Source organism: Salvelinus fontinalis, chromosome 2, assembly GCF_029448725.1.
Source record: "Salvelinus fontinalis isolate EN_2023a chromosome 2, ASM2944872v1, whole genome shotgun sequence".
In the NCBI taxonomy this organism is placed as follows: domain Eukaryota; kingdom Metazoa; phylum Chordata; class Actinopteri; order Salmoniformes; family Salmonidae; genus Salvelinus; species Salvelinus fontinalis.
In genome coordinates, this window is record NC_074666.1 from 19,742,481 (window position 1) to 19,769,105 (window position 26,625).

At 41.5% G+C, this 26,625-nt stretch overlaps 1 protein-coding gene across 6 annotated transcripts in view; it reads left to right on the top strand.

The window, feature by feature from the left end:
- The window catches only part of LOC129813764 (poly [ADP-ribose] polymerase tankyrase-1-like), a 144,586-nt gene that overhangs the window by 2,735 nt on the left and 115,226 nt on the right, over positions 1-26,625 (top strand). For all 6 annotated transcript variants that reach the window (XM_055866272.1, XM_055866281.1, XM_055866289.1 and 3 more), the window contains exons 2-3: positions 3,975-4,199; positions 20,146-20,241. In XM_055866272.1, coding sequence (XP_055722247.1) covers positions 3,975-4,199; positions 20,146-20,241 — 321 coding nt within the window. The remainder of the gene's footprint in view (positions 1-3,974; positions 4,200-20,145; positions 20,242-26,625) is intronic.

Genomic DNA, 26,625 nt, shown 5'->3' on the forward strand with positions numbered 1-26,625 from the left:
ACATATCTCCATCCCAAAGCCCTTGCTTGGAAGTGTACTTTGCCAGACTGCCAAGAACCTTGCCCTCATCCAGGCCAAGGTGGCGAGACACGGTAGTGATGACACCATAGGCCTTGTTGATCTCTGCACCAGACAGGATGCTCTTGCTAGCATACTTCCAACATGTATACTGTGGCGTGTATGGGCTTCAGGCAGAAGTCTTCATGCTTTTTGACGTATTTCAGGACTGTAGTTTCCTCTGCTTGGAGCAACAGTGAAGTGGGCAGGGCAGTACGGATTTCTTCTCTTACATCTGCAAGCAGAGTCTGAACATCAGACAGGATGGCATTGTCGCCCTCAATCCGTGCAATGGCTACTGCTATAGGTTTCATGAGTTTCAGGCTGCTTACCACTCTCTCCCAAAATACATCATCCAGGAGGATCCTCTTGATAGGGCTGTCCATATCAGCAGACTGTGATAAGGCCATTTCTTGGAGAGACTCTTTCCCTTTCAGGAGACTGTCAAACATGATGACAACACCACCCCAATGGGTGTTGCTGGGCAGCTTCAATGTGGTGCTCTTATTCTTCTCACTTTGCTTGGTTAGGTAGATTGCTGCTATAACTTGATGACCCTTCACATACCTAACCATTTCTTTGGCTCTATTGTAGAGTGTATCCATTGTTTTCAGTGCCATGATGTCCTTGAGGAGCAGATTCAATGCATGAGCAGCACAGCCAATGGTTGTGATGTGAGGGTAGGACTCCTCCACTTTAGACCAAGCAGCCTTCATGTTCGCAGCATTGTCTGTCACCAGTGCAAATACCTAATGTGGTCCAAGGTCATTGATGACTGCTTTCAGCTCATCTGCAATGTAGAGACCGGTGTGTCTGTTGTCCCTTGTCTGTGCTCTTGTAGAATACTGGTTGAGGGGTGGAGATGTAATGCATTATTCCTTACCCATGAACATTTGACCACCCATCAGAGATGATTGCAATACAGTCTGCTTTCTCTATGATTTGCTTGACCTTTACTTGAAATCTTCATCCAGCAAATTCGTAGATAAAGCATGTCTGGTTGGAGGGGTATATGCTGGGCGAAGACAATTTAGACATCTCTTCCAATACACATTTCCTGTGAGCATCGGAGATGAACCAGTTGCATACACAACTCGAGCAAGACATTCATCAGCATTTCTGACTACGTTCCTCTATTGAGTCAACAAAAACTCCTGATTCCAAGAGGACCATGAGCTGTTGCTATCAATAAGGTGTCTGAATCATCATTTTGACCTCGAATAGAAGTAGAGGGACTTTTGTTAGAGGTTGCTTGTTGTGAATGCTGAGGGAACTTTATGCACTTGGCCAGATGATTCTGCATCTTTGTTGCATTCTTCACATATGATTTGGCATAGTATTTGCAAATGTACACATTTTCCTTCTACATTAGCTGCAGTGAAATGTCTCCACACATCAGATAGTGCCCATGGCATTTTCCTGTAAAGATAAGAAAAACAAATTAGTAAAAAATAAAAAAAATACAATTGCATGTTCAGATAAATAGTTAAGCAGTTAGATTAAACAACTCCTTTGTAAAATACATGTTTTAAATTTAAACATTTATGGAAACAGGTGAATTAACACTCCTCAGTTAGCAGGCTCAAGCAAGCTAAAACCCACATGGTAGCAAAAACGAACTTGCAGAAATTTTTTATAAGTTAGAAATGATTTAAACACACTTTGCTGTAGGCTACTATTTACTTGTTAACAATAAATAATGTATATCAAATAAAATATATTCACCCCACCCAGTGTTGTAATCAAAATTTTCCGGAAATCATTTAGTCCTTGGCTCAGACAATCATTTAGTCCTTGGCTCATTTAGTGTGGGCTCAATAGCATCTCATTAGTGCCCAAGATCTTGATTATCAGCTGTACATGTGATGGTTGAATGCACTGTGCATGCAGATGGTTGCAATTCCATTGAATTGGGGATAGTTTAACCAAAATTACGCCACAAGACCTAGAATTGCCTTATATGCATCCCACAAAAAAAGGTTCACTGTTAATAGCTAACTTTTTTGAAGAATTGAAGCAAAATTCCCCAAATTCCAGGGCTTAACTTCCCTTGGAAAATTTCCCGAAAGTTTCCGACCCTTTGCAACACTAGCCATGATTATTACAAGTTTGATGGCTAGACTACCAATCTAATCTAAAAATGTTTAGATGACATGGCTAATTGAGTGATTGCTTGACGTAACAAGAGAAACTGCTGATGGACTACCAAATTTAGAAATGCACTGGTGTGTAATCATTGCTAGTGTTAATCACAATAGTAAGTTGAGACCATGACTGAGTTCCTAAAATATATATACACACACACACACATACACACACACACACACACAGTTCCTTTGAAAAGTATTCAGACCCCTTGACTTTTTCCACATCTTATTCTAAAAATGATTAATCTACACACTATATCCCATAATGACAAAGCAAAAACAGTTTATTAGACATTTTTGCTAATGTATAAATAAAAAATGGCGATATTACATTTACATAAGTATTCAGACCCTTTACGCAGTGCTATGTTGAAGCACCTTGGGCAGCAATTACAGCATCGCGTCTTCTTGGGTATGATGCTACAAGCTTGGCACACCTGTTTTTGGGGAGTTTCTCCATTCTATTTTCAGGAAGCTGTTCGTTCGTGGTTCAAGTCCGGGCTCTCAAGGACATTCAGAGACTTGTCCCGAAGCCACTCCTGCATTGTCTTGGCTGTGTGCTTAGGGTTGTTGTCCTGTTGGAAGGTGAACCTTTGCCCCAGTCTGAGGTCCTGAGCGCTCTGGAGCAGGTTTTCATCAAGGATCTCTCTGTACTTTGCTCTGTTCATCTCTGCCTTGATTCTGACTTGTCTCACAGTCCCTGCCGCTAATAAAATCCCCTCAGCATGATGTTGCCACCACCATGCTTCACCGTAGGGATGGTGCCAGGTTTCCTCCAGACGTGACGCTTGACATTCAGGCCAAAGAGTTCCATTTTGTTATCAGCCCAGATAATTTTGTTCCTCATGTTCTGAGAGTCTTTAGGTGCCTCTTGGAAAAATCCAGGCAGGCTGTCATGTGCCTTTTACTGAGGAGTGGCTTCCGTCTGGCCACTCTACCATAAAGGTCAGATTGGTGGAGGGCTACAGACCACACAGAGGAGCTCTGTCAGAGTGACCATCGGGTTCTTGGTCACCTCCCTGACCAAGGCCCCCCCCCCCCCCCCCCCACGATTTCTCAGTTTGGCCGTGTTGCCAGCTCTAGGAAGAGTTTTGGTGGTTCCAAACTTCTTTCATTTAAGAATGATGGAGGTCACTGTGTTCTTGGGGACCTTCAATGCTGCAGACATTTTTTGGTACACTTCCCCAGATCTGTGCCTCGACACAATCCTGTCTCTGAGCTCTACGGACGATTCCTTCGACCTTATGGCTTGGTTTTTGCTATGGCATGCACTGTCAACTGTGGGACCTTATATAGACAGGTGTGTGCCTTTCCAAATCATGTCCAGTCAATTGAATTTACCACAAGTGGACTCCAATCAAGTTGTAAAAACATCTCAAAGATGTTCAATGGGAACAGGATCAACCTGAGCTCAATTTCAAGTTTCACAGCAAAAAGTCTGAATACAAAATTTTAGAAACACCTACTCATTCCAGGGTTTTTCTTTATTTTTACTGCTTTCTATGTTGTAGAATTATAGCGAAGACATCAAAACAATGAAATAACACATATGCAGTCCTGTAGTACTACATGTCTTCACTATTTTTCTAGAAAATAGAAAAAAATAGAAAAAAAACTTGATTGAGTAGGTGTTTCCAAACTTTTGACTAGTACTGTATATGTATAAAAATATTCTTATGTTTTGGTCAGGGGGCCATCTAAGTGACTGTTTATGAATGGGACTGGCCCAGCACACCTGATAATCTTTCTACCGTTTCCTTTACTTTGTAGGATTTGGGAGGAAAGATGTTGTAGAGCACCTCCTTGAGACAGGCGCCAATGTTCACGCCCGTGATGATGGAGGTTTGATCCCTCTGCATAATGCCTGCTCCTTTGGCCACGCTGAGGTGGTCAGCCTGCTCCTATGTCAGGGTGCTGACCCAAACGCCCGGGACAGCTGGAACTACACACCGCTCCACGAGGCTGCCATCAAGGGCAAATTAGACGTGTGCATAGGTAAGAAACGTTTATAAGCCAACATGCAACTTATATGCTTGCTTTGCATCTTGTGCTGACTTTACTAACTTTTTTCAGTTTTATGTAAGAGAATATAGGCCTAGTATGTCTTTGAATGCAAATATAAGGTTACTGTGTCATGGATGGCTCAATTACTAGCCTAATTCGAAGTAGATATGAGATAATGAGAATGCTATGGTCTGCTCTGCTGCTGAGTATTGCATCGAGACTTTCAACCAGGTTGTTTTGCACTGAGACTAAAATGTCACCACCTAGTGATTTCAGCAATGAGTCACAACCCCAAATTACATAATAGTATTTTCTGACCAGGCCATAACGGTCTGGTCCTGCCAGTCTCCCTGTCTGCAGGGAGAGAAACCAGGTACCATTTGAACATCAGGCCAGAACAGTTTCTCTGGGCAGAAACTAAAGCCTCTTTGTAACTTACTTAGGCCTATGTAATGACAAGATACTTTATCTCCCATTGCTGTAATGAAATAGTCCTTGCATTTTAGCATCCCTTTCTTTTAATTGTGTTCTACTATATTTGTTGGCTCTTGTGTTTGCAGCTGGTTTCTAATTGCTGTCTGTCTACTGTGAAATGAGCAGTGTGGCACAGGGAAGCATACATTATTCTCTCTGGTGGATAGTAATGGGGGGGGAAATCGATAGTTGCACATCGCAATATTATTTTTGTTCTATATTATATGGATATTTGACTCCAAGTATCTATTTGTAAAAAAAAAAAAGAAAAAAAAAAGATGGTAGTGTTGGCTAGTCGGCTGTACCTGCGCCATAACTCAGGAATGTTTCATCCTATAGCTTGTTCTCTATCTTTTTAAATAGTGAGCCAAAATGTTTTCAGCACTTTTATTTCCCTGACTGATCAAAACTTGTCTCTTGTCTCTCTGCAGCAGACATATAGTGAGTAATTTGTTTGGAAGATCAAATGGCAATAAACTTGCAGTATCGAGTTGCAATACATACAGCAGGGATTATCAACTAGATTCAGCCGTGGGCCATTTTCTTTTCTTGAGCGGATGATCAGGGGGCCGGAACATAATTACCAATCATTTTTGTAGACTACAAATTGAACGCCAAGCAGATATAATATTTGACTAAAACATAATAATTTCAAACCTTACATTTGAATACTATCACATATATATCTCTCTTATGTGTGGGAGTACTTTGGAACAGATTTCCAAAATTAAAATCACTTACAGCTGATTTGCTGGTGTTTTCACAGTCTTTTATATCCAACAATATTAATTTAATATTATTATTATTATCTTTTTAGCGCAGAAAACGTGGGGGGCCAAATAAAATCTGCCAGTTGGAGACTCCTGACATATATAGAATCGTGAGAATCGCAGTACATATTGTATAAGCACCAAAGTATCATGATAATATCTTATTGTGGGGTCCCTGGCAATTCCCAGACCCACTGGTGGGTAATGAGCTGTATTATGTTGATGTGCAACGCTCCGATCCAGACTTACTCTGATGGCTCTGCTGTCTTCCCAGACAATTATTATTGAGGAGAATATTTGAAAACACTAGGGATGTGCATCTTACCCTTTCAAGACAATTCAATACATATCCAGATACATGGGCTCTGATACAGGAACAATATGCTTCAGTTTGAAACTATTTGGTGCGGTTTGATTTGAGAACAAATCGATGCAATTTGGTTCGATACGATTCAATGCCCTTACATTAGTTGCATAAACACATTCATTTTCCGTTTCCTCCCCCACAATAGCTGCTGATGGATTTCATGAGCTGGGCCTCTATGAGTTGGAACTGACTGTGTGTGAGTAAATGATGTATGTCTATGGTGTATGTACTATCTAGGCACCTGAGCTGAGCCATAAAGGAGACAAGGCATTTACCATCCAAATTAACATCCCATTACCACTATCAGATTAGCCTATGTTTTTTGTCCCCACACTTTGGTTCTGAAATCACCATCACCCATTAATTATCTTGTCATTTTTGCAGAATAAGTGTTTGACCTAGTAATGTATAAATATTTATAATTTACAAATGAGCTATGACATAGCCAATGAATATATAGCACAACTTTGGATTTCACCCCATCTCATCTAATTGTTTTGACCTTTCCGAAGGTTTTTTGGGGTGAGCTTCTTTTTTTCCTCCAGCTTTGGCCAAGCAGTGCGCCTCGCAAAAGGGGATTGCTGTCCTTGTTATGAAATGAGGAACTTTATCCTGTGTATGTAAAAATGTTGCTGATGGTGAACCTGAACAATCAAAATGATATCTATTGTATGCCCCGTTCAGATGAGTTGTCTCTGGTAGCAAGCTTACTTTTACCCCAGTAAAACACCATTTTAAACAGAGCATAGATGACAACAATAATAACCTAGCCAAATTACAGTACATTCAGAAAGTATTCAGGCACCTTCCCTTTTCCACATTTTGTTATGTAATAGCCGTATTCTAAAATGTATGATTTTCTTTTTTCTCATCAATCTACACAACCATCTCTGCAGCACTCCACCTATCTGACCTTTATGGTAGAGTGGCCAGACAGAAGCCACTCCTCAGTAAAAGGCACATGACAGCCTGCTTGGAGTTTGCCAAAAGGCACCTAAAGGACTCTGACATTGAGAAACAAGATTCTCTGGTCTGAAGAAACCAAGATTGAACTCTTTGGCCTAAATGCCAAGCGTCATGTCTGGAAGAAACCTGGTGCCATTCCTACGGTGAAGCATGGTTGTGGCAGCATGTTGTGGGGATGTTTTTCAGCAGCATGGACTGGGAGACCAGTCAGGATCGAAGGAAAGATGAACGGAGCAAAGTACAGAAAGATCCTTGATGAAAACCTGCTCCAGAGTGCTCAAGACCGCAGACTGGGGCAAAGGTTCACCTTCTAACAGGACCATGACCCTGAGCACACAGCGAAGACGATGCAGGAGTGGCTTCGGGACAATTCTCTGAATGTCCTTGAGTGGCCCAGCCAGAGCCCGGACTTCAACCAGATTGAACATCTCTGAGAGACCTGAAAATAGCTGTGCAGCAGCGCTGCCATCCAACCTGACAGCTTGAGAGGATCTGCAGAGAAGAATGAGAGAATCTCCTCAAATACAGGTGTACCAAGCTTGTAGCATCATATCGAAGAAGACTTGAGGCTGTAATTGCTGCCAAAGGTGCTTCAACAAAGTACTGAGTAAATGGTCTGAATACTTATGTAAATGTAATATTTCAGTTTATTTTTAATACATTTGCTAAAATTTCTAAAAACCTATATTTACTTTGTCGTTATGGGGTATTGTGTGTAGCTTGATGAGGGGAAAAACAATTTAATCCCTTTTAGAATAAGGCTGTGATGTAACAACATTTGGTAAATGTCAAGGGGCCTGAATACTTTCCGAATGCACTGTACATACAGTACCAGTCAAAAGTTTGGTCTCACCTACTCATTCAAGGGTTTTTATTTTTCTACTATTTTCTACATTGTAGAATAATAGTGAAGACATCAAAACTATGACATAATACATATGGAATCATGTAGTAACCAAAACAGTGTTAAACAAATTAAAATATATTTGAGGTTCTTCAAAGTAGCCACCCTTTGCCTTGATGACAGCTTTGCACACTCTTGGCATTCTCTCAACCAGCTTCATTAGCTAGTCACCTGTAATGCTTTTCGAACAGTCTTGAAGGAGTTCCCACATATGCTGAACACTTGTTTTTCCTTCACTCTGCGCTCCAACTCATCCCAAACCATCTCAATTGGGTTGAGGTCGGGTGATTGTGTTCGGTCATTGTTCTGTTGAAAAACAAGTAATAGTCCAACTAAGCGCAAACCAGATGGGATGGTGTATCGCTGCAGAGTGCTGTGGTAGCCACGCTGGTTAAGTGTCCCTTGAATTCTAAATAAATCACTGACAGTGTCACCAGCAAAGCACCATCACACCACCACCTCCACGCTTCACGGTGGGAACCACACATGCGGAGATCTTCCGTTAACCTACTCTACGTCTCATTAAGACACAGGGATTAGAATGAAAAATCTAAAATTTGGACTCATCAGACCAAAGGACAGGTTTCCACCGGTCTAATGTCCATTGCTCGTGTTTCTTGGCCCAAGCAGCAATTAGACCATGAAGGTCTGACTCATGCAGTCTCCTCTGAACAGTTGACGTTGACATGTCTGTTACTTGAACTCTGTGACGCATTTACTTGGGCTGCAGTCTGAGGTGCAGTTAATTGTCAATTAAGAGGCTGATAACTAATGAACTCTGGGTCATCCCAGTTTCATCATAGTGCTTGATGGTTTTTGCGACTGCACTAGAAGAAACTTTCAAATACCTTGACATGTTCCGGATTGACTGACCTCAATGTCTTAAAGTAACGATGGACTGTCTTTTCTCTTTGCTTTTTTTACGCTGTTTTGCAATAATATGGACTTAGCCCTATTTGGTAAAAGACCATCTTCTGTCGACCAACTCTACCTTGTCACAACACAACTGGTTGGCTCAAACGCATGAAGAAGGAAAGTATTTCCACAAATTCACTTTTAACAAGGCACAACTGTTAATTGAAATGCATTCCAGGTGACTACCTCATGAAGCTGGTTGAGACAATGCCAAGAGTGTGCAAAACTGTTATCAAGGAAAAGGGTGGCTATTTGAACAATCTGAAATATATTTAGATTTTTTTTAAACACTTTTTTTTGGTTACTACATGATTCCATATGTGTTATTTCATAGTTGTAATGTCATCACTATTTTACAATGTAGAAAATAGTACAAATAAAGAAAACCCTTGAATGAGTAGGTGTGTCTGAACTTTTGACTGGTATTCCCCGCCCCCATCCAACCCAATCAACACCACAACCCACCCGATGCGCCAACAACCTTCAGAAAGAACAAAAGAGGAAAAAAGACAAGAACAAAGGAAAACAACAATGCAAATCCAGATGGTGTGTGAGCTGCTGTTCGTCAAGGCTTGGCATGTAATGAATCACTCATGCTCTTCCCCATGCTTTTGCATGTCTCTGATGTGGTTTATATAGTTGTGTGTGTTGTTTCCTTCAGATCTCAAACATAAATATGGTCCACATCTATCAAGCGACTACCCTAATATCAGCAGTGCTAGTGAATTAATATAAAAGCATTCCCCCTGCTCATCTCACTCCAGCTTGTAATTACCAAACACATTTCTCACTCTGAGAGACCAGTAACATTGAACAGGCTTCCATTCACTAGCTAACAGTGTTGCCTCCTTTTGAACTGTAGGTGTTTTAGTACAGGCTCCTTTGTTAGTCCTCCTGCTCCATCTGCTGTCAGCTGGCTGCCGTCATTAGACCCTCTGCATATTGGCAGCTAGCTCTGTCTGTACAATGTGGCTGGTGTTTGTACAGTGCCTTCGGAAAATATTCAGACCCCTTGACCTTTTCCACATTTTCTTACGTTACAGCCTTATTCTAAAATAGCTAAAATATTTTTCCCCCTCAATCTACGCACAATACCACTTAATGACAAAGAAAAAAAAAAAGTAAATTTTTGCAAATGTATTCAAAATAAACTGAAATATTACATTTACTTAACTATTCAGACCCTTTACTGAGTACTGTATTGGAGCACGTTTGGCAGCGATTACAGCCTTGATTATTCTTGGATATGACACTACAAGCTTGGCGCACCTGTATTTGGGGAGTTTCTCCCATTTTCTCTCTGCAGATCCTATCAAGCTCTGTCAGGGTGGATGGGGAGCATTGATGCAAAGCTATTTTCCAGTCTCTCCAGAGATGTTAGATCTCCAGAGAAGTCTGAGCTCTGGTTGGGCTACTCAAGGACATTCAGAGACTTGTCCCGAAGCCACTTTCCTGCATTTACTTGGCTGTGTGCTTAGGGTCGTTGTCCTGTTGGACGGTAAACTTTCGTCTTAGTCTGAGGTCCTGAGCGCTCTGGAGCATGTTATCAAGGATCTTTTTTTACTTTGCTCCGTTTATCTTTGCCTCGATCCTGACTAGTCTACCAGTCCCTGCTGCTGAAAAACATCCCCACAGCATAATGCTGCCACCACCGCGCTTCACTGTAGGGATGGTGCGAGGTTTCCTCCAGACATGACGCTTGGAATTAAGGCCAAAGAGTTCAATCTTGTTTCTCATGGTCTGACAATCTTTAGGTGCCTTTTGGCAAACTCCAAGCGGACTGTCATGTGCCTTTTACTGAGGAGTGGCTTCCGTCTGGCCACTCTACCATAAAGGTCAGATAGGTGGAGTGCTGCAGAAATGATTGTCCTTCTGGAAGGTTCCACCATCTCCACAGAGGATCTCTGGATCTCTGTCAGAGTGACCATCGAGTTCTTGGTCACCTCTCTGACCAAGGCCCTTCTCCCCTGATTGCTCAATTTGGCCAGGAGGCCAGCTCTAGGAAGTTTCTTGGTGGTTCCAAACTTCTTCCATTTTAAAGAATGATGGAGGCAACCGTGTTCTTGGGAGCCTTCAATGTTGCAGCCATTTTTTTGGTACCCTTCTTTAGATCTGTGCCTCGACACAATCCTGTCTCGGAACTCTACGGACAATTCCTTCGACCTCATGGCTTGGTTTTTGCTCTGACATGCACTGTCAACTGTGGGACCTTATATAGACAGGTGTGTGCCTTTCCAAATCATGTCCAATCAATTGAATTTACCACAGGTAGACTCCAAGTAGAAACATCTCAAAGATGAGCAATGGATACAGGATGCCTTTGAGATACATTTTTAATCTCATAGCAAAGGGTCTGAATACTTAAGTAAATAAGGTATTTCTGTTTTTATTTTCAATAAATGTGCAAACATTTCTAAAAAACTGTTTTCGCTTTGTCATTATGGGGTATTGTGTGTAGATTGCTGAGAAATTGTTTGTTTAATCAATTTGAGAATAAGGCTGTAACGTAACAATGTGGAAAAAGTCGAGGGGTTTGAGTACTTTCAGAAGGCACTGTATGTTAAGCACTCGTCCCCTCTAATTGTTCTCCACGATGATATCGGGGATGGGACTGTTGATCTGTCTCGGTTCCTATGTTCATTACTCACATGCGATGTCGCCGACAACACTGGGCCGATTTTAACAAAACTAGGGTGAATGATCCGTCTTGGCATAGAGATCTGGCATTTACAAAATGACACTGATTGGCCCAAGGCGGAAGCTATAGTAATTAACTGAAATGTGTTAGTCACGGGCCTCCCGGGTGGCGCAGTGGTCTAGGGCACTGCATCGCAGCGCTAGCTGTGCCACCAGAGACTCTGGGTTCGCACCCAGGCTCTGTCGCAGCCGGCCGCAACCGGGAGGTCCGTGGGGCAACGCACGAGGATCTCCTTCCAGACATACATCAAGGACTGTAACATACCATTTGTTTTTACTGAATCCGGTCTCTCTCTGTATATATTGGCCACATCCATTTAGCCAGCGGGGTTCTCCGTCCATAGCGCGAACAGGAAGAAAAAACTCAGGGGAAAAAGAAGGCGGAGGGGTTTGTTTCATGATTAACAACTGTGTGAATGTGGTAACATACAGGAACTTAAGTTCTTTTGTTTTCTCGATCTGGAATACCTCACCATCAAATGCCAACCACATTACCTCCCGGGATGATCATTTTCTTAGGTCGTAGTCACTGCCGTGTATATTACCCCCCAAGCCGGGCCCGTGATGGCTCTCAAGGAACTACACTGGACTTGTGCAAACAGGAAACCGCATGTCCTGAGATCACATTTTAGTGTAGCTGGGGACTTTAAAAGGAACTACCAGCTTTCATATGTTCTGACCAAGGAACTTAAACGATAGATTTTTTACATGGCACATATTGCACTTTTACTTTCTTCTCCAACACTTTGTTTTTGCATTATTTAAACCAAATTGAACATGTTTCATTATTTATTTGAGACTAAATAGATTTTATTGATGTATTATATTAAGTTAAAAAAAGTGTTCATTCAGTATTGTTGTAATTGTCATTATTATATATATATACAGCAGTGTCTGAGGGCTTCCCTGCATATTAATCTCTGTTACAGGACTGAGACTGCTGCTATGGCCCAGCATATATCTATTTTACAGAGGGCTCCTTTCATTGGATTTTAATTTCCTCTCTCTTCCTCAAAGGCTTTCTCTTTCTCAGTGTCTCCCCCCTCCTTTAGTTACCAGTCTAATAGGACAGGAGAGGATGTGGAGGAGAATGTGATTTGGTGCAGAGCTAAATCACATTTGTGTTGAGGAATGAGTGAGTTACGTCACCGATGTGGAAGGAGAGGGAGGCAGACCGACATGGGCTGCCATTTATCCAAGTGATCATCTGAGTGGCGATGTTTGAGAAAATCTGCTGCCACTCTGCTCGCTTCAGTGAATAAGTATGATGACAAATGGCTCTGAAAGCTAGCACCCACACACTGTTAGGCTGTGTAGAATTATTATTTTATTTATTTGAGGTTTGATTTAGATTGAGTAGGAGTTGTTTTCAACCTAACCTTTTATGTTTTTCTCTCCCTGCCTCTCTCCTGCTCTCTGCCTCTCTCCTGCTCTCTGCCTCTCTCCTGCTCTCTGCCTCTCTCCTGCTCTCTGCCTCTATTCTGTGTGTTTTCTTCAGCGTGTAAGCCTTGGTAATACAGAGAGCAGTGTCAGTGCAGGATGTGTGTGTGTGTCCTTGTTTTTGAAAGAAACACAATTTTTTTGTCCATTTTAAAATAACATCAAATTGATCAGAAATACAGTGTAGACATTGTTAATGTTGTAAATTACTATTGTAGCTGGAAGAAATCTATTCAGAACAGCGCAAACTGTCTCTAACCAGAATAGAAAGCGGAGTGGGAGGCCCCGGTGCACAACTGAGCAAGAGGACAAGTACATTAGAGAAACAGACGCCTCACAAGTCCTCAACTGGCAGCTTCATTAAATAGTACCCGCAAAACACCAGTCTCAACGTCAACAGTGAAGAGGCGACTCCGGGATGCTGGCCTTCTAGGCAGAGTTGCAAAGAAAAAGCCATATCTCAGACTGGCCGATAAAAATAAACAATTAAGATGGACACAAGAACACACTGGACAGAGGAACTCTGCCTAGAAGGCCAGCATCCCGGAGTCGCCTCTTCACTGTTGACGTTGAGACTGGTGTTTTGTGGGTACTATTTAATAAAGCTGCCAGTTGAGGACTTGAGGCGTCTGTTTCTCAAAATAGACACTCTGGAGTACTTGTCCTCTTGCTCAGTTGTGCACCGGGGCCTCCCACTCCACTTTTTATTCTGGTTAGAGCCAGTTTGCTCTGTTCTGTGAAGGGAGTAGTACCCAGCGTTGTACGACATCTTCAGTTTCTTTGCAATTTCTCGCATGGAATAGCCTACATTTCTGAGAACAAGAATAGACTGATGAGTTTCAGAAGAAAGTTCTTTGTTTCTGGCCATTTTGAGCCAGTAAGCGAACCTACAAATCCTGATGCTCCAGATACTCAATTAGTCTAAAGAAGGCCAGTTTTATTGCTTCTTTAATCAGAACAACAGTTTTCATCTGTGCTAACATAATTGCAAAAGGGTTTTCTAATGATCAATTAGCCTTTTAAAATTATAAACTTGGATTAGCTATAACAACGTGCCATTGGAACACAGGAGTGATGGTTGCTGATAATGGGCCCCTGTACGCCTATGTAGATATTCCATAGAAAATCTGCTGTTTCCAGCTACAATGGTCATTTACAACATTAACAATGTCTACACTGTATTTCTGATCAATTTGATGTTATTTTAGTGGACAAAAAATTTGCTTTTCTTTCAAAAACAAGGACATTTCTAAGTGAACCCAAACTTTTGAACGGTAATGTATACACACACGTGTGTACAGTACCAGTCAAAGTTTGGACACACCTACTCATTCAAGGGTTTTTCTTTATTTTTACTATTTTCTACATTGTAGAATAATTGAGAAGACGTCACAACTATGAAATAACACACATGGAATCATGTAGTAACCAAAACAGTGTTAAACAAGTCAAAATATATTTGAGATTCTTCAAAGTAGCGACCCTTTGCCTTGATGACAGCTTTGCACACTCTTGGCATTCTCTCAACCAGCTTCATTAGCTAGTCGCCTGGAATGTTTTTTGAACAGTTTTGAAGGTGTTCCCACATATGCTGAGCACTTGTTGGTTGCTTTTCACTCTGCGGCCCAACTCATCCTAAACTATCTTGGGTTGAGATCGGGTGATCATGGAGGCCAGGTCCTCTGATGCAGCACTCCATCACTCTCCTTCTTGGTCAAGTAGCCCTTACACAGCCTGGAGGTGTGTTTGGTCATTGTCCTGTTGAAAATCCCGTATTTAGCCTCGTTATTGTTATGTCATTTTCTTGTTGCTTTTTAAATGTTTTTATTTTACCTTAGTTTATTTCGTAAGTTTTCTTAACTTTTCTTAGAACTAGGACAGAAGAATTTATAACTGACTTTTTCAGACTTAACATAGGTACAGCAGATCTCCTAATTGTATGGGACACTTTTAAATGTGCCTTTAGAGGCCATGCAATTCAGTACTCATCTATAAAACAAAAGGAATTTAGATCAAAAGAGTCCATATTAACAAAGGAAATTACTGGACTAACAGTATAGTTAGATAGCAATAAAAACTGTACCATAGTGGCACAGAATAATTTAGAGGAAAAACAAAAAGAAATGGAGGAACTTATTCTAGAAAGATCCAGTGTAATATATTATAACAATAAAGTGACCTGGATGGAATATGGGGAAAAATGCACCAAATTCTTTTTCAATCTTCAATATAGAAATGCTCCCCAAAAAATGCATTGAAACTAGTTACAAATGATGGAGTCACTCATGATTCACTGAATTATATTTTGAAAGAGGAAGTAAAGTACTTTAAGAATATGTTTTTGTTTGTCTCCTCCATCTCCACTAACTGAAGCTAATTCTATGGATTTTTTCCCTAATAATAATGTAAAATTAACATCTGTACAGAAAGACTCATGTGAAGGCCAAATTGCAGAGGAGGAACTTCTTGATGCAATTAAAGCCTTTAAGGTGGGGAAAACTCCAGGGCTGGATGGCATACCAGTGGAGGAATACCATACTTGTTTTGATATACTCAGAGGACCATTATTAGCATGTTTTAATCACTCCTATATAAATGGTAGATTATCAGACACGCAAAGAAGGTGTGATATCATTATTACTGAAACAGGACCCAAGTGGTATATATAAAGATGCAGTCCATTTTAAAAATCGGAGACCTCATACACTTCAGTGTTGTGATGCAAAATCCTAGCAAAATGCTTGGCGCACCGAATTAAAAAAGTATTGTCAGATATTATTCATCCTAATCAGACAGGTTTTTTACATGGACGATACATTGGAGATAATATAAGACAAGTACTGGAAACAATAGAATACTATGAAATATTGGGGAAACCAGGCCTGCTATTCATAGCTGACTTTGAAAAGGCTTTTGATAAAGTACGACTGGAGTTGATATATAAACCTTTTATTGCCATCGAAATGTTAGCTGTTAAAATTAGATTAAACAATAATATTAAGGGATTAGAAATCTGTGGCTTAAAAACGAAGGTGTCATTGTATGCTGATGATTCATGTTTTCTTTTAAAACCAAACCACAATTAGAATCTATCCATGGCTTCATAGAGGATGTAGATACTTTTGCTATCCTCTCTGGATTAAAACCAAATTATGATAAATTTAACTTGGGTTACATATTGGATCACAAAAAAAATGCACCTTTTACATTACCATGTAGTTTACCAATTAAATGGTCTGACGGCGATGTGGACATAGTCGGTATACAAATCCCAAAAGAAAGAAATGATCTCACTCCAATACATTTTTATAGAAAGTTAGCAAAAATAGATAAGATCTTGCTACCATGGAAAGGAAAATACCTGTCTATTTTTGGAGAAATCACCACGATTAACTCTTAAGTCATATCACATATTACCTATTTGCTTATGGTTTTGCCTACACCTAGTGACCTGCTTTTTAAATTATATGAACAAAAAATATTATTTTATTTGGAATGGCAAGCCAGACAATATGAAAAGGGCCTATTTATATAACGAATATGAATTCGGAGGGCAGCAATGATTAAATATTAAAGCATTAGACCTCTCACTAAAGGCATCAGTCATACAAAAGTTATACTTAAATCCAAACTGGTTCTCTAGTAAATTGGTAGGAATGTCTCATCCTATGTTCAATAATGGCCTTTTCCCCTTTATTCAGATTACACCTGTTCACTTTCGGTTGTTTGAAAAGTAGATAATCTCAAATATCGTTATTTTTTAAACAAGCCTTTAGAAAGTTGGTTGCAATTTCAGTTTAATCCACCTGAAAAGACAGAACAAATAATACAACAAATATTGTGGTTAAACTCAAATATACTAATTGATTAAAAAATACATTTTTCGAATAAATGTTTAAAGGTATAATTTTTGTGAATGATATCATAAATAGGACTGGTGGAGTTATGTCACACATGCAGCTAACACAGACATATGGAATTGTCTGCTCTACCCAAAATTACAACCAACTAATTGCAGCATAACAACAAAAATGGAAGAGGCAAGTAGAAGGGGAAAAAAGTAAGGAACTTGTATGTCGGCCCTATATTAAAGAACATAAATGGTTAAAGAAAAGTGTGATAAATAAAAACATATCAATTTAATTTAAGGACCAAAAAACTGACAGCTGTGCCATATAAATTGCAAAATAGTTGGGAAGAGATTTTCGATGTACCCATTCCATGGCACATGGTTTATGAATTGATACGCAAAACAATGCCGGATTCAAAACTTCCAATTTTTCATTTTAAATTACTATACAAAATTCTTGCAACCAATAGAATGTTATATATATATATATATATATATATATATATATATATATATATATATATATATATATATATATATATAGCTTGTTTTTGGTCACAGGTCCAGGAATGGCTGAAGAACTGCAACATTTGCCTAGAACTAATGCTGCAGATAGCAATACTGGGTGATTTGATAAGCCATAGTCATTCAATCAATAATATAATAATTATTTTAGCAAAATGTTTTATTTTTAATTTACCTTCTGTAGAAGCTATGAGATTAGAAAGATTCAGTACTTTTGTCAAGCATCACAGCACAGTTGAAAAATATATGGCAAATAGAAATCCAAAATGGATGGTGTTGAGAGATAGATGGGAGGGGTTGAATGGAGCTGAAGTATGGGACTAATAACAAGATGTAAAACATACAGGGTCTGTAAAATGTAAATAGTTTCAGAAATGTAGTCAAATAGCACAGTTACAAATAGAAATCAAACTGGATGGACATCTGAAATAGAGGAAGGAATAAAAACAAAAAATATACAACTATTATAAAATGTGTATAAGATGTATAAACTGAAGGTAGAAGCCTAAGTGTTATTGTTTATTAGTTTACTCCAATTGGGGGAAGGGTGGTAGGGTTTGCAGGGAATAATCAAGGTATATTCTAAAAAAGTATATCTACAGTTGATGTCGGAAGTTTACATACCCCTTAGCCAAATACAGTTAAACTCAGTTTTTCGCAATTCCTGAGATTTAATCCTAGTAAATATTCCCTGTGTTAGGTCAGTTAGGATCACCACTTTATTTTAAGAATGTGAAATGTCAGAATAATAGTAGAGAGAATTATTTATTTCAGCTTTTATTTCTTTCATCATATTCCAAGTGGGTCAGAAGTTTACATACACACAATTAGTATTTGTTAGCATTGCCTTTAAATTGTTTAACTTGGGTCAAACGTTTTGGGTAGCCTTCCACAAGCTTCCCACAATAAGTTGGGTGCATTTTGTCCCGTTCCTCCTGACAGAGTTGGTGTAACTGAGTCAGGTTTGTAGGCCTCCTTGCTCACACACGCTTTTTCAGTTCTGCCCACACATTTTCTATAGGATTGAGGTCAGGGCTTTGTGATGGCCACTCCAATACCTTGACTTTTGTCCTTAAGCCATTTTGCCACAACTTTGGAAGTATGCTTGGGGTCATTGTCCATTTGGAAGACCCATTTGTGACCAAGCTTTAACTTCCTGACTGATGTCTTGAGATGTTGCTTCAATATATCCACATAATTTTCCATCCTCACGATGCCATCTATTTTGTGAACTGCACCAGTCCCTCCTGCAGCAAAGCACCCCCACAACATGATGCTGCCACCCCCACATGCTTCACGGTTGGGATGGTGTTCTTCGGCTTGCAAGCATCCCCCTTTTTCCTCCAAACATAATGATGGTTATTATGGCCAAACAGTTCTATTTTTGTTTCATCAGACCAGAGGACATTTCTCCAAAAAGTACGATCTTTGTCCCCATGTGCAGTTGCAAACCGTAGTCAGGCTTTTTTATGGTGTTTTGGAGCAGTGGCTGCTTCCTTGCTGAGCGGCCTTTCAGGTTATGTCGATATAGGACTCGTTTTACTGTGGATATAGATACTTTTGTACCTGTTTCCTCCAGCATCTTCACAAGGTCCTTTGCTGTTGTTCTGGGATTGATTTGCACTTTTCGCACCAAAGTACGTTCATCTCTAGGAGACAGAACGCGTCTCCTTCCTGAGCGGTATGACGGCTGCGTAGTCCCATGGGGTTTATACTTGCGTACTATTGTTTGTACAGATGAACGTGGTACCTTCAGGCGTTTGGAAACTGCTCCCAAGGATAAACCAGACTTGTGGAGGTCCAAACATTTTTTTCTGAGGTCTTGGCTGATGTCAAGCAAAGAGGCACTGAGTTTGAAGGTAGGCATTGAAATACATCCCCCGTACACCTCCAATTGACGCAAATGATGTCAATTAGCCTATCAGAAGCTTCTAAGGCTATGACCAAATTTTCTGGAATTTTCCAAGCTGTTTAAAGGCACAGTCAACTTAGTGTGTGTAAACTTCTGATCCACTGGATTTGTGATACAGTGAATTATAAATGAAGTAATCTGTCTGTAAACAACTGTTGGAAGAATTACTTGTGTCATGCACAAAGTAGATGTCCTAACTGACTTGCCAAAACTATAGTTTGTTAACAAAACATTTGTGGAGTGGTTGAAAAATGCGTTTTAATGACTCCAACCTAAGTGTATGTAAACTTCCGACTTCAATTGTATATACATATCTGTATATGTATGCGTATGTGTGTGTACGTATATGGATATATATTTTTACCAAAAAAGATATGGGGGATTGGAAATGATGCAATTACATTGATGAAAGCAACAATCTTTCTGCAATATTAAGCTGATCCACCCCTTAAAAAGGGTATTTTATTTTATTTTCTTAACTCTATTTCTTGAACTGCGTTGTTGGTTAAGGGCTTGTACGTAAGCTTTTCACTGTAATGTCTACACCTGTTGTATTTGGTGCATGTGACAAAGTTATTTGATAGATAGAGCTGAGCGTTTGGTTTCCTTTCGACCGATAGCTGTGCTCTGCTGTTTGTTCCCCTCAGACAATCACTCAGCTGGGGAGATTAAAACGCTGCACCCTGGGAAGCATGGCCCTTTTCTCCACTTCTCTTTTTATTTTCTCTCACCCTCCCTCCTCGGGATAGATGGAGAGAGAGAAAGGCAGGCAGGCTTTGATATTCTGCTCTCATACCTGTGCTGGAGTCACATGGTCGTGCCGTATCGTCCTGCCGAGTCGTCCTGCCTGTTTTTATCATCTGTCTTTTTCCCCTCCGCAGCGTTCCGTTTGGGCTGTTGTTTTTTTTCTGCTCTTGCTGCCTGCTGCCGCTCTGGTCCTCCGTTCTCAAGACACACCGCTGGTGTGCCATGTATGTTTATGTCTGCAGCATGCCGCGGGGCCAGAGAGTGCTAGCGGGCAGCAGTGGCAGTAGCGCTAGTCCTGGTGTTAGCAGCAGCCGTGGTCTGTGTCTGTCCCTGCCTGAGCTCAGCTACTGTCTGTGTTTCCCCTGCACAGTGCTGCTCCAGCACGGAGCTGACCCCAACATACGCAACACTGACGGCAAGAGTGCCCTGGACCTGGCCGACCCATCCGCCAAGGCTGTACTCACCGGTAAGTGATAAGCTGCTTCCTTTACCTCTATCTCTCTGATTACCTCTATTGCCCTCTTTTTCCCTCCCGCCACCTCCACTGTAATCTTTCTCAATTCCTCTCTCGCCCTCTCCCTACCACTACCACTCTCACCTACATAGCTTTCTACCTACATACCTAGCGTTTTCTCTACCTCATGCTCTCAATTCAATTCAAGGGGTTTTATTGGCATGGGAAACATAAGTTTACATTGCCAAAGGAAGTGAAGTAGATAATACACAAAAGTTAAATAAACAATAAAAATGAACAGTAAACATTACACTCACAGAAGTCCCAAAAGAATAAAGACATTTCAAATGTCATATTATGTATATATACAGTGTTGTAACGATGTGCAAATGGTTAAAGTATAAAAGGGAAAATAAATAAGCATAAATATGGGTCGTATTGACAATGGTGTTTGTTCTTCACTGGTTGCCCTTTTCTTGTGGCAACAGGTCAACAAATCTTGCTGCTGTGATGGAACACTGGTATTTCTATCTACCTCTAGCACTCTCTACCTCTCTTGCTCTCTCTTCCTACGTACCTCTACCTCTCTACTCTCCCAGAGATCAGCTGTGTCTTCACCCTTTTATTTCTCTGCCTCATCCATCTTTAAATGTTTCATGGAGTTATCTGTCGGAGTTCAATCTGTTGATTGTGTATGAGTTGGTCGTGTAATGCGGTGGCTCTCTCTCTCTTGCTCTCTCTTGCTCTCTCTTGCTCTCTCTTGCTCTCTCTTGCTCTCTCTTGCTCTCTCTTGCTCTCTCTTGCTCTCTCTTGCTCTCTCTTGCTCTCTCTTGCTCTCTCTTGCTCTCTCTCGCTCAGTGTCTCTCTCTCTTGCTCTCTCTCGCTCAGTGTCTCTCTCTCTCTCGCTCAGTGTCTCTCTCTCTCGCTCAGTGTCTCTCTCTCTCGCTCAGTGTCTCTCTCTCTCGCTCAGTGTCTCTCTCTCTCTCGCTCAGTGTCTCTCTCTCTCTCGCTCAGTGTCTCTCTCTCTCTCGCTCAGTGTCTCTCTCTCTCTCGCTCAGTGTCTCTCTCTCTCGCTCAGTGTCTCTCTCTCTCTCGCTCAGTGTCTCTCTCTCTCTCTCTCGCTCAGTGTCTCTCTCTCTCTCTCTCGCTCAGTGTCGCTCTCTCTCTCTCGCTCAGTGTCGCTCTCTCTCTCTCGCTCAGTGTCGCTCTCTCTCTCTCGCTCAGTGTCGCTCTCTCTCTCTCGCTCAGTGTCGCTCTCTCTCTCTCGCTCAGTGTCGCTCTCTCTCTCTCGCTCAGTGTCGCTCTCTCTCTCTCGCTCAGTGTCGCTCTCTCTCTCTCGCTCAGTGTCGCTCTCTCTCTCTCGCTCAGTGTCGCTCTCTCTCTCTCGCTCAGTGTCGCTCTCTCTCTCTCGCTCAGTGTCGCTCTCTCTCTCTCGCTCAGTGTCGCTCTCTCTCTCTCGCTCAGTGTCGCTCTCTCTCTCGCTCAGTGTCGCTCTCTCTCTCGCTCAGTGTCGCTCTCTCTCTCGCTCAGTGTCGCTCTCTCTCTCGCTCAGTGTCGCTCTCTCTCGCGCTCAGTGTCGCTCTCTCTCGCGCTCTCTCTCGCGCTCTCTCTCGCTCTCTCTCGCGCTCTCTCTCGCGCTCTCTCTCGCGCTCTCTCTCGCGCTCTCTCTCTCTCGCGCTCTCTCTCTCTCGCGCTCTCTCTCTCTCGCGCTCTCTCTCTCTCGCGCTCTCTCTCTCGCGCTCTCTCTCTCTCGCGCTCTCTCTCTCTCGCGCTCTCTCTCTCTCGCGCTCTCTCTCTCTCGCGCTCTCTCTCTCTCGCGCTCTCTCTCGCTCTCTGTCGCTCTCTCTCTCGCGCTCTCTCTCTCTCGCGCTCTCTCTCGCTCTCTGTCGCTCTCTCTCTGTCGCTCTCTCTCTGTCGCTCTCTCTCTGTCGCTCTCTCTCTCGCGCTCTCTCTCTCTCGCGCTCTCTCTCTCTCGCGCTCTCTCTCTCTCTCTCTCGCTCGCGCGCTCTCTCTCTCTCTCTCTCTCGCGCGCGCTCTCTCTCTCTCTCTCTCTCGCTCGCGCGCTCTCTCTCTCTCTCGCTCGCGCGCTCTCTCTCTCTCTCTCTCGCTCGCGCGCTCTCTCTCTCTCGCTCGCGCTCTCTCTCTCGCGCTCGCGCTCTCTCTCTCGCGCTCGCGCTCTCTCGCGCTCTCTCTCTCGCGCTCTCTCGCTCGCGCTCTCTCTCTCGCGCTCTCTCTCTCGCGCTCTCTCTCTCGCGCTCTCTCGCTCGCGCTCTCTCGCTCGCGCTCTCTCTCTCGCGCTCTCTCGCTCGCGCTCTCTCTCTCTCTCGCGCTCGCGCTCTCTCGCGCTCTCTCTCTCGCGCTCTCTCGCTCGCGCTCTCTCTCTCTTGCTCGCGCTCTCTCTCTCTCTTGTGCGCACTCGCTGTCTCTCTCCCTCGCTGTCTCTCACGCTCTCTTATTTTCTCAGCGTTCAGCAACAGTCAGACTCATCCATAATTAGGCTGTTCCATTCTGTTTCTGTTCTTTCATGCTCTTTCTGTTTACATGGGGTTACATCATATTCCCTGGCTGGTAAATAAATGAAGGAGAGAAATACAGAACAGAGAATGGTCCTAGGAAGCTTTCCACCCACCTTGTAAACAACAGGTAGAGGATGATATCTGCTGGGCATTTTGGTATGTGAGGCAGATGTGAATTGATTTGATAACAGTATTCAACACCATGACATCACACAGTATAGCGAGAGTAGCAAGGACTATTACACTCTGAAACCGTTTAGTAATCTGGAGTGTAGCATGCAAGAAGAGCAACCCGTTTGTTTTCTGTTTGCCATTTGTTGGTGAATATGACAGTGACAGCAACTTCAGCTTATTGATTCATGTGTGAAGTCGGCTTATTAAACCGTGTGTGTGTGTTTGCGTGTTGGGGTTGGGAGATATGGCCAAAATACCATCGTATTTGTCTTATTTTTCACGGTATGACGGTATTTGAATAATAAAAGTTAAGAGAAAATGTGCTTAGTAGTACTAACGTAAACTCACTCACTTTTGTACATCGCCTTGGTCCGTACAATTGACCTTATTTTAGCGGCAAAAAAACGTAATACTTCCAAGTAAACTGTAATATGAATACCACTGTAAAGCACAATTTCTTCCCTTTCCAACAAAATCAAAGAGGAGACCTCCACGCTGCCTGTTTCTGCATGGAGCTTCGCCGGGCCTTTTTAAAAATGGCGGGTGGGGAGCGAAGGCTACGATGTGTTCGTGAAAGGGGGGAAATATGTTGTGTGAGGAAACAGGCTTTTTCACCCGATTTGTCCAAATAATCAACTTTAAAATGTAAATAAAACGTAAAGAGTTTATGTAATGTCTCATCACATACCTGTTTGAAGGTTTGTGTCGAATTTGAAGCAATTCATTATAATTGATTCATTGTTTGTGTTATTGATAATCACATTGCATTTGGTACCCTAGTCATGAAATATTATTTTAATATTAGCAATAATTTATATTAATTTAGACAAAAATCATGAATAATGAAGTTTTCTTACAGGTGTATATGGTTAAGCATGATTTTAATCTGCGAGAGAAGGGCTACCCCTGGTGGAAATAGGCTGTATGGCACAAAATGAGATGCCAATGCGCGCTGTACGTTACGTAGTGACACGTCACGATGTAACGTACAGCGTCAGAGGGGTCCGTTTTTTCATCTTTTCTCCAATACCATGTCAATCAACGCTGAATCGAAACGTAGTTCACACCCCAGATTTTGATGCCCACACAGTCACTACAGTCCCATTCGTTTTCATTGCAGCCTCGTTTGAATGTGGCGGTTGCGCACATTTGTACAGAATGGGGTGAGTTTACGTTAAATCCCATTTATTATTATTATCAATGACCCAAAGTCACTTAAAGTGCATGGTAGTGCATGACCCTAGGACGGTAGGACTTGTATTGCAAGTGGTTTTAATGGTCTTTCTCCTTTAAAAAAAATTTCTTTATACTGTTCAACCAAACTTCTACCAAAAATAAAAGGAGGACAAAACTGACAGTGAAGTAGTCCTGTTTGAGGTTACAACAGAGGACGTTCTACCAACTCTGGTACTCCACCAATGGTTACTTTTTGCTTTTTTGCAATTTTTCTTCGTTTAATACGCTAATTTGTTTTCATTTACATACTGTCACGTTCCTTTTTTGTTTTACTATGCCTCTATTTCATCCCCCAAAAGTTGTCCTTTATCAGAATAATTATTCTCCTCGACTGTATTTCCAGGTTCAAATGCAGTTCTTACATTCACCTTTAGAGGCCAGACTGCCGATTTCTGGGGGTCTCTATTTGGCAAGCTCGCACTCCCGAAGTTGTTGACTTGTTGTGCTAGCAAGTTAGCTAGCAGTTCTCAGCTTTTAGCAGTTTCCTACTGCCAATAGAAACAGAGGATTTCCATAATTTATTTCTGTGTAATTACTGAATTATTTAAGGTAACAAATCAAACTTTAAATACCGTTAGAGAAAGTACAGTACAAATCCACACTGGTGCTTGGATCAATACAGGTACAGTAACAGTCAAAAGTTTGGACACACCTACTGAAGGGTTTTTCTTTATTTTACTATTTTCTACATTGTAGAATAATAGTGAAGACATCAAAACTATGAACTAACACATTGAATCATGTAGTAACCAAGAAAGTGTTAAACAAATCAAAATATATTTTATATTTGAGATTCTCCAAAGTAGCGAAACTTTGCCTTGATGACAGCTTTGCATACTCTTGGCATTATCTCAACCAGCTTCAACTGGAATGCTTTTCCAACAGTCTTGAAGGAGTTCCCACATATGCTGAGCACTTGTTGGCTGCTTTTCCTTCACTCTGCGGTCCAACTCATCCCAAACCATCTCAATTGGGTTGAGGTCAGGGGATTGTGGAGGCCAGATCATCTGATGCAGCACTCCATCATTCTCCTTATTGGTCAAATAGCCCTTACACAGCCTGGAGCTGTGTTGGGTCATTGTCCTGTTGAAAAACAAACGAAAGTCCCACTATGCGCAAACCAGATGGGATGGTGTATTGCTGCAGAATGCTGCCGTAGCCATGTTGGTTAAGTGTGCCTTGAATTCTAAATCAATCACAATTGTCATCCGCAAAGCACCATCACACCACCACCTCCATACTTCACTGTGGGAGTCATACATGCGAAGATCATCCGTTCAACCTCTCTGTGTCTCACAAACACGAGGTGGTCGGAACCCAAAATCAAACATTTAGACTCATCAGACCAAAAAACAGATTTCCAAGGGGTCTAAGGTACATCGCTCGTGTTTCTTGGCCCAAGCAAGTCTCTTCTTCTTATTGGTGTCGTTTAGTATTGTTTTTTTTGTAGCAATTCAATCATGACGGCCTGATTCACACAGTCTCCTCTGTACAGTTGATGTTGAGATGTCTGTTACTTGAACTCTGCAGCCGAAATAAATGTTTCACAATCTGAGGCTGGTAACTCTAATGAACTTATCCTCTGCAACAGAGGTAACTCTGGGTCTTCCTTTCCTGTGGCAGTCCTCATGAGAGCCAGTTTCATCATAGTGCTTTTTGGTTTTTGCGACTGCACCTGTTGAGACTTTTAAAGTTCTTGAAATGTTCCGGATTGACTGACCTTCATTTCCTAAAGTAATGATGCACTGTTGTTTCTCTTTGCTTATTTGAGCTGTTCTAACCATAATATGGACTTGGTCTTTTACCAAATCGGTCTATTTTCTGTATACCACCCCTAACTTGTCGCAACACAACTGATTGGCTCAAATGCATGAAGAAGAAAAAAATTCAAATAATGTAATTTTAACAAGGCACACCTGTTAATTGAAATCCATTCCAGGTGACTACCTCATGAAGCTGGTTGAGAGAATGCCAAGAGTGTGCAAAGCTGTCATCAAGGCAAAGGGTGGCTACTTTAAAAAATCTCAAATATAAAATGTATTTTCATTTGTTTTTTGGGAAACTACATGATTCCATATGTTATTTTATAGTTTTTATGTCTTCACTATTATTCTACAATGAAGAAAAACCCTTGAATGTGTAGGTGTGTCCAAGCTTTTGACTGGTACAGTATATGGAGGATGTATATAGCCAGACACATTTAAGTTAGCCTATTGATTATAGACCTCATTAAGTTGGTTTCCTCTCCTCACTTTTCTTAGACAATAAGGCAAGGGCTGTTTTCTCATCTCATTCTGCAGCTGCCTCCGCCGCATTGTTCTCAACGCTTACGCTTGTTAACTTTGCTATTATGCATATAGCTACATCGTCTAGGAAAAGGCGCCAATTCAACAGAGCACTGATGTGTTTCAGAACCGCGGACAGCGACTACTATCCAACGCCAATTTGTTATGAAATTATATTCATTTTA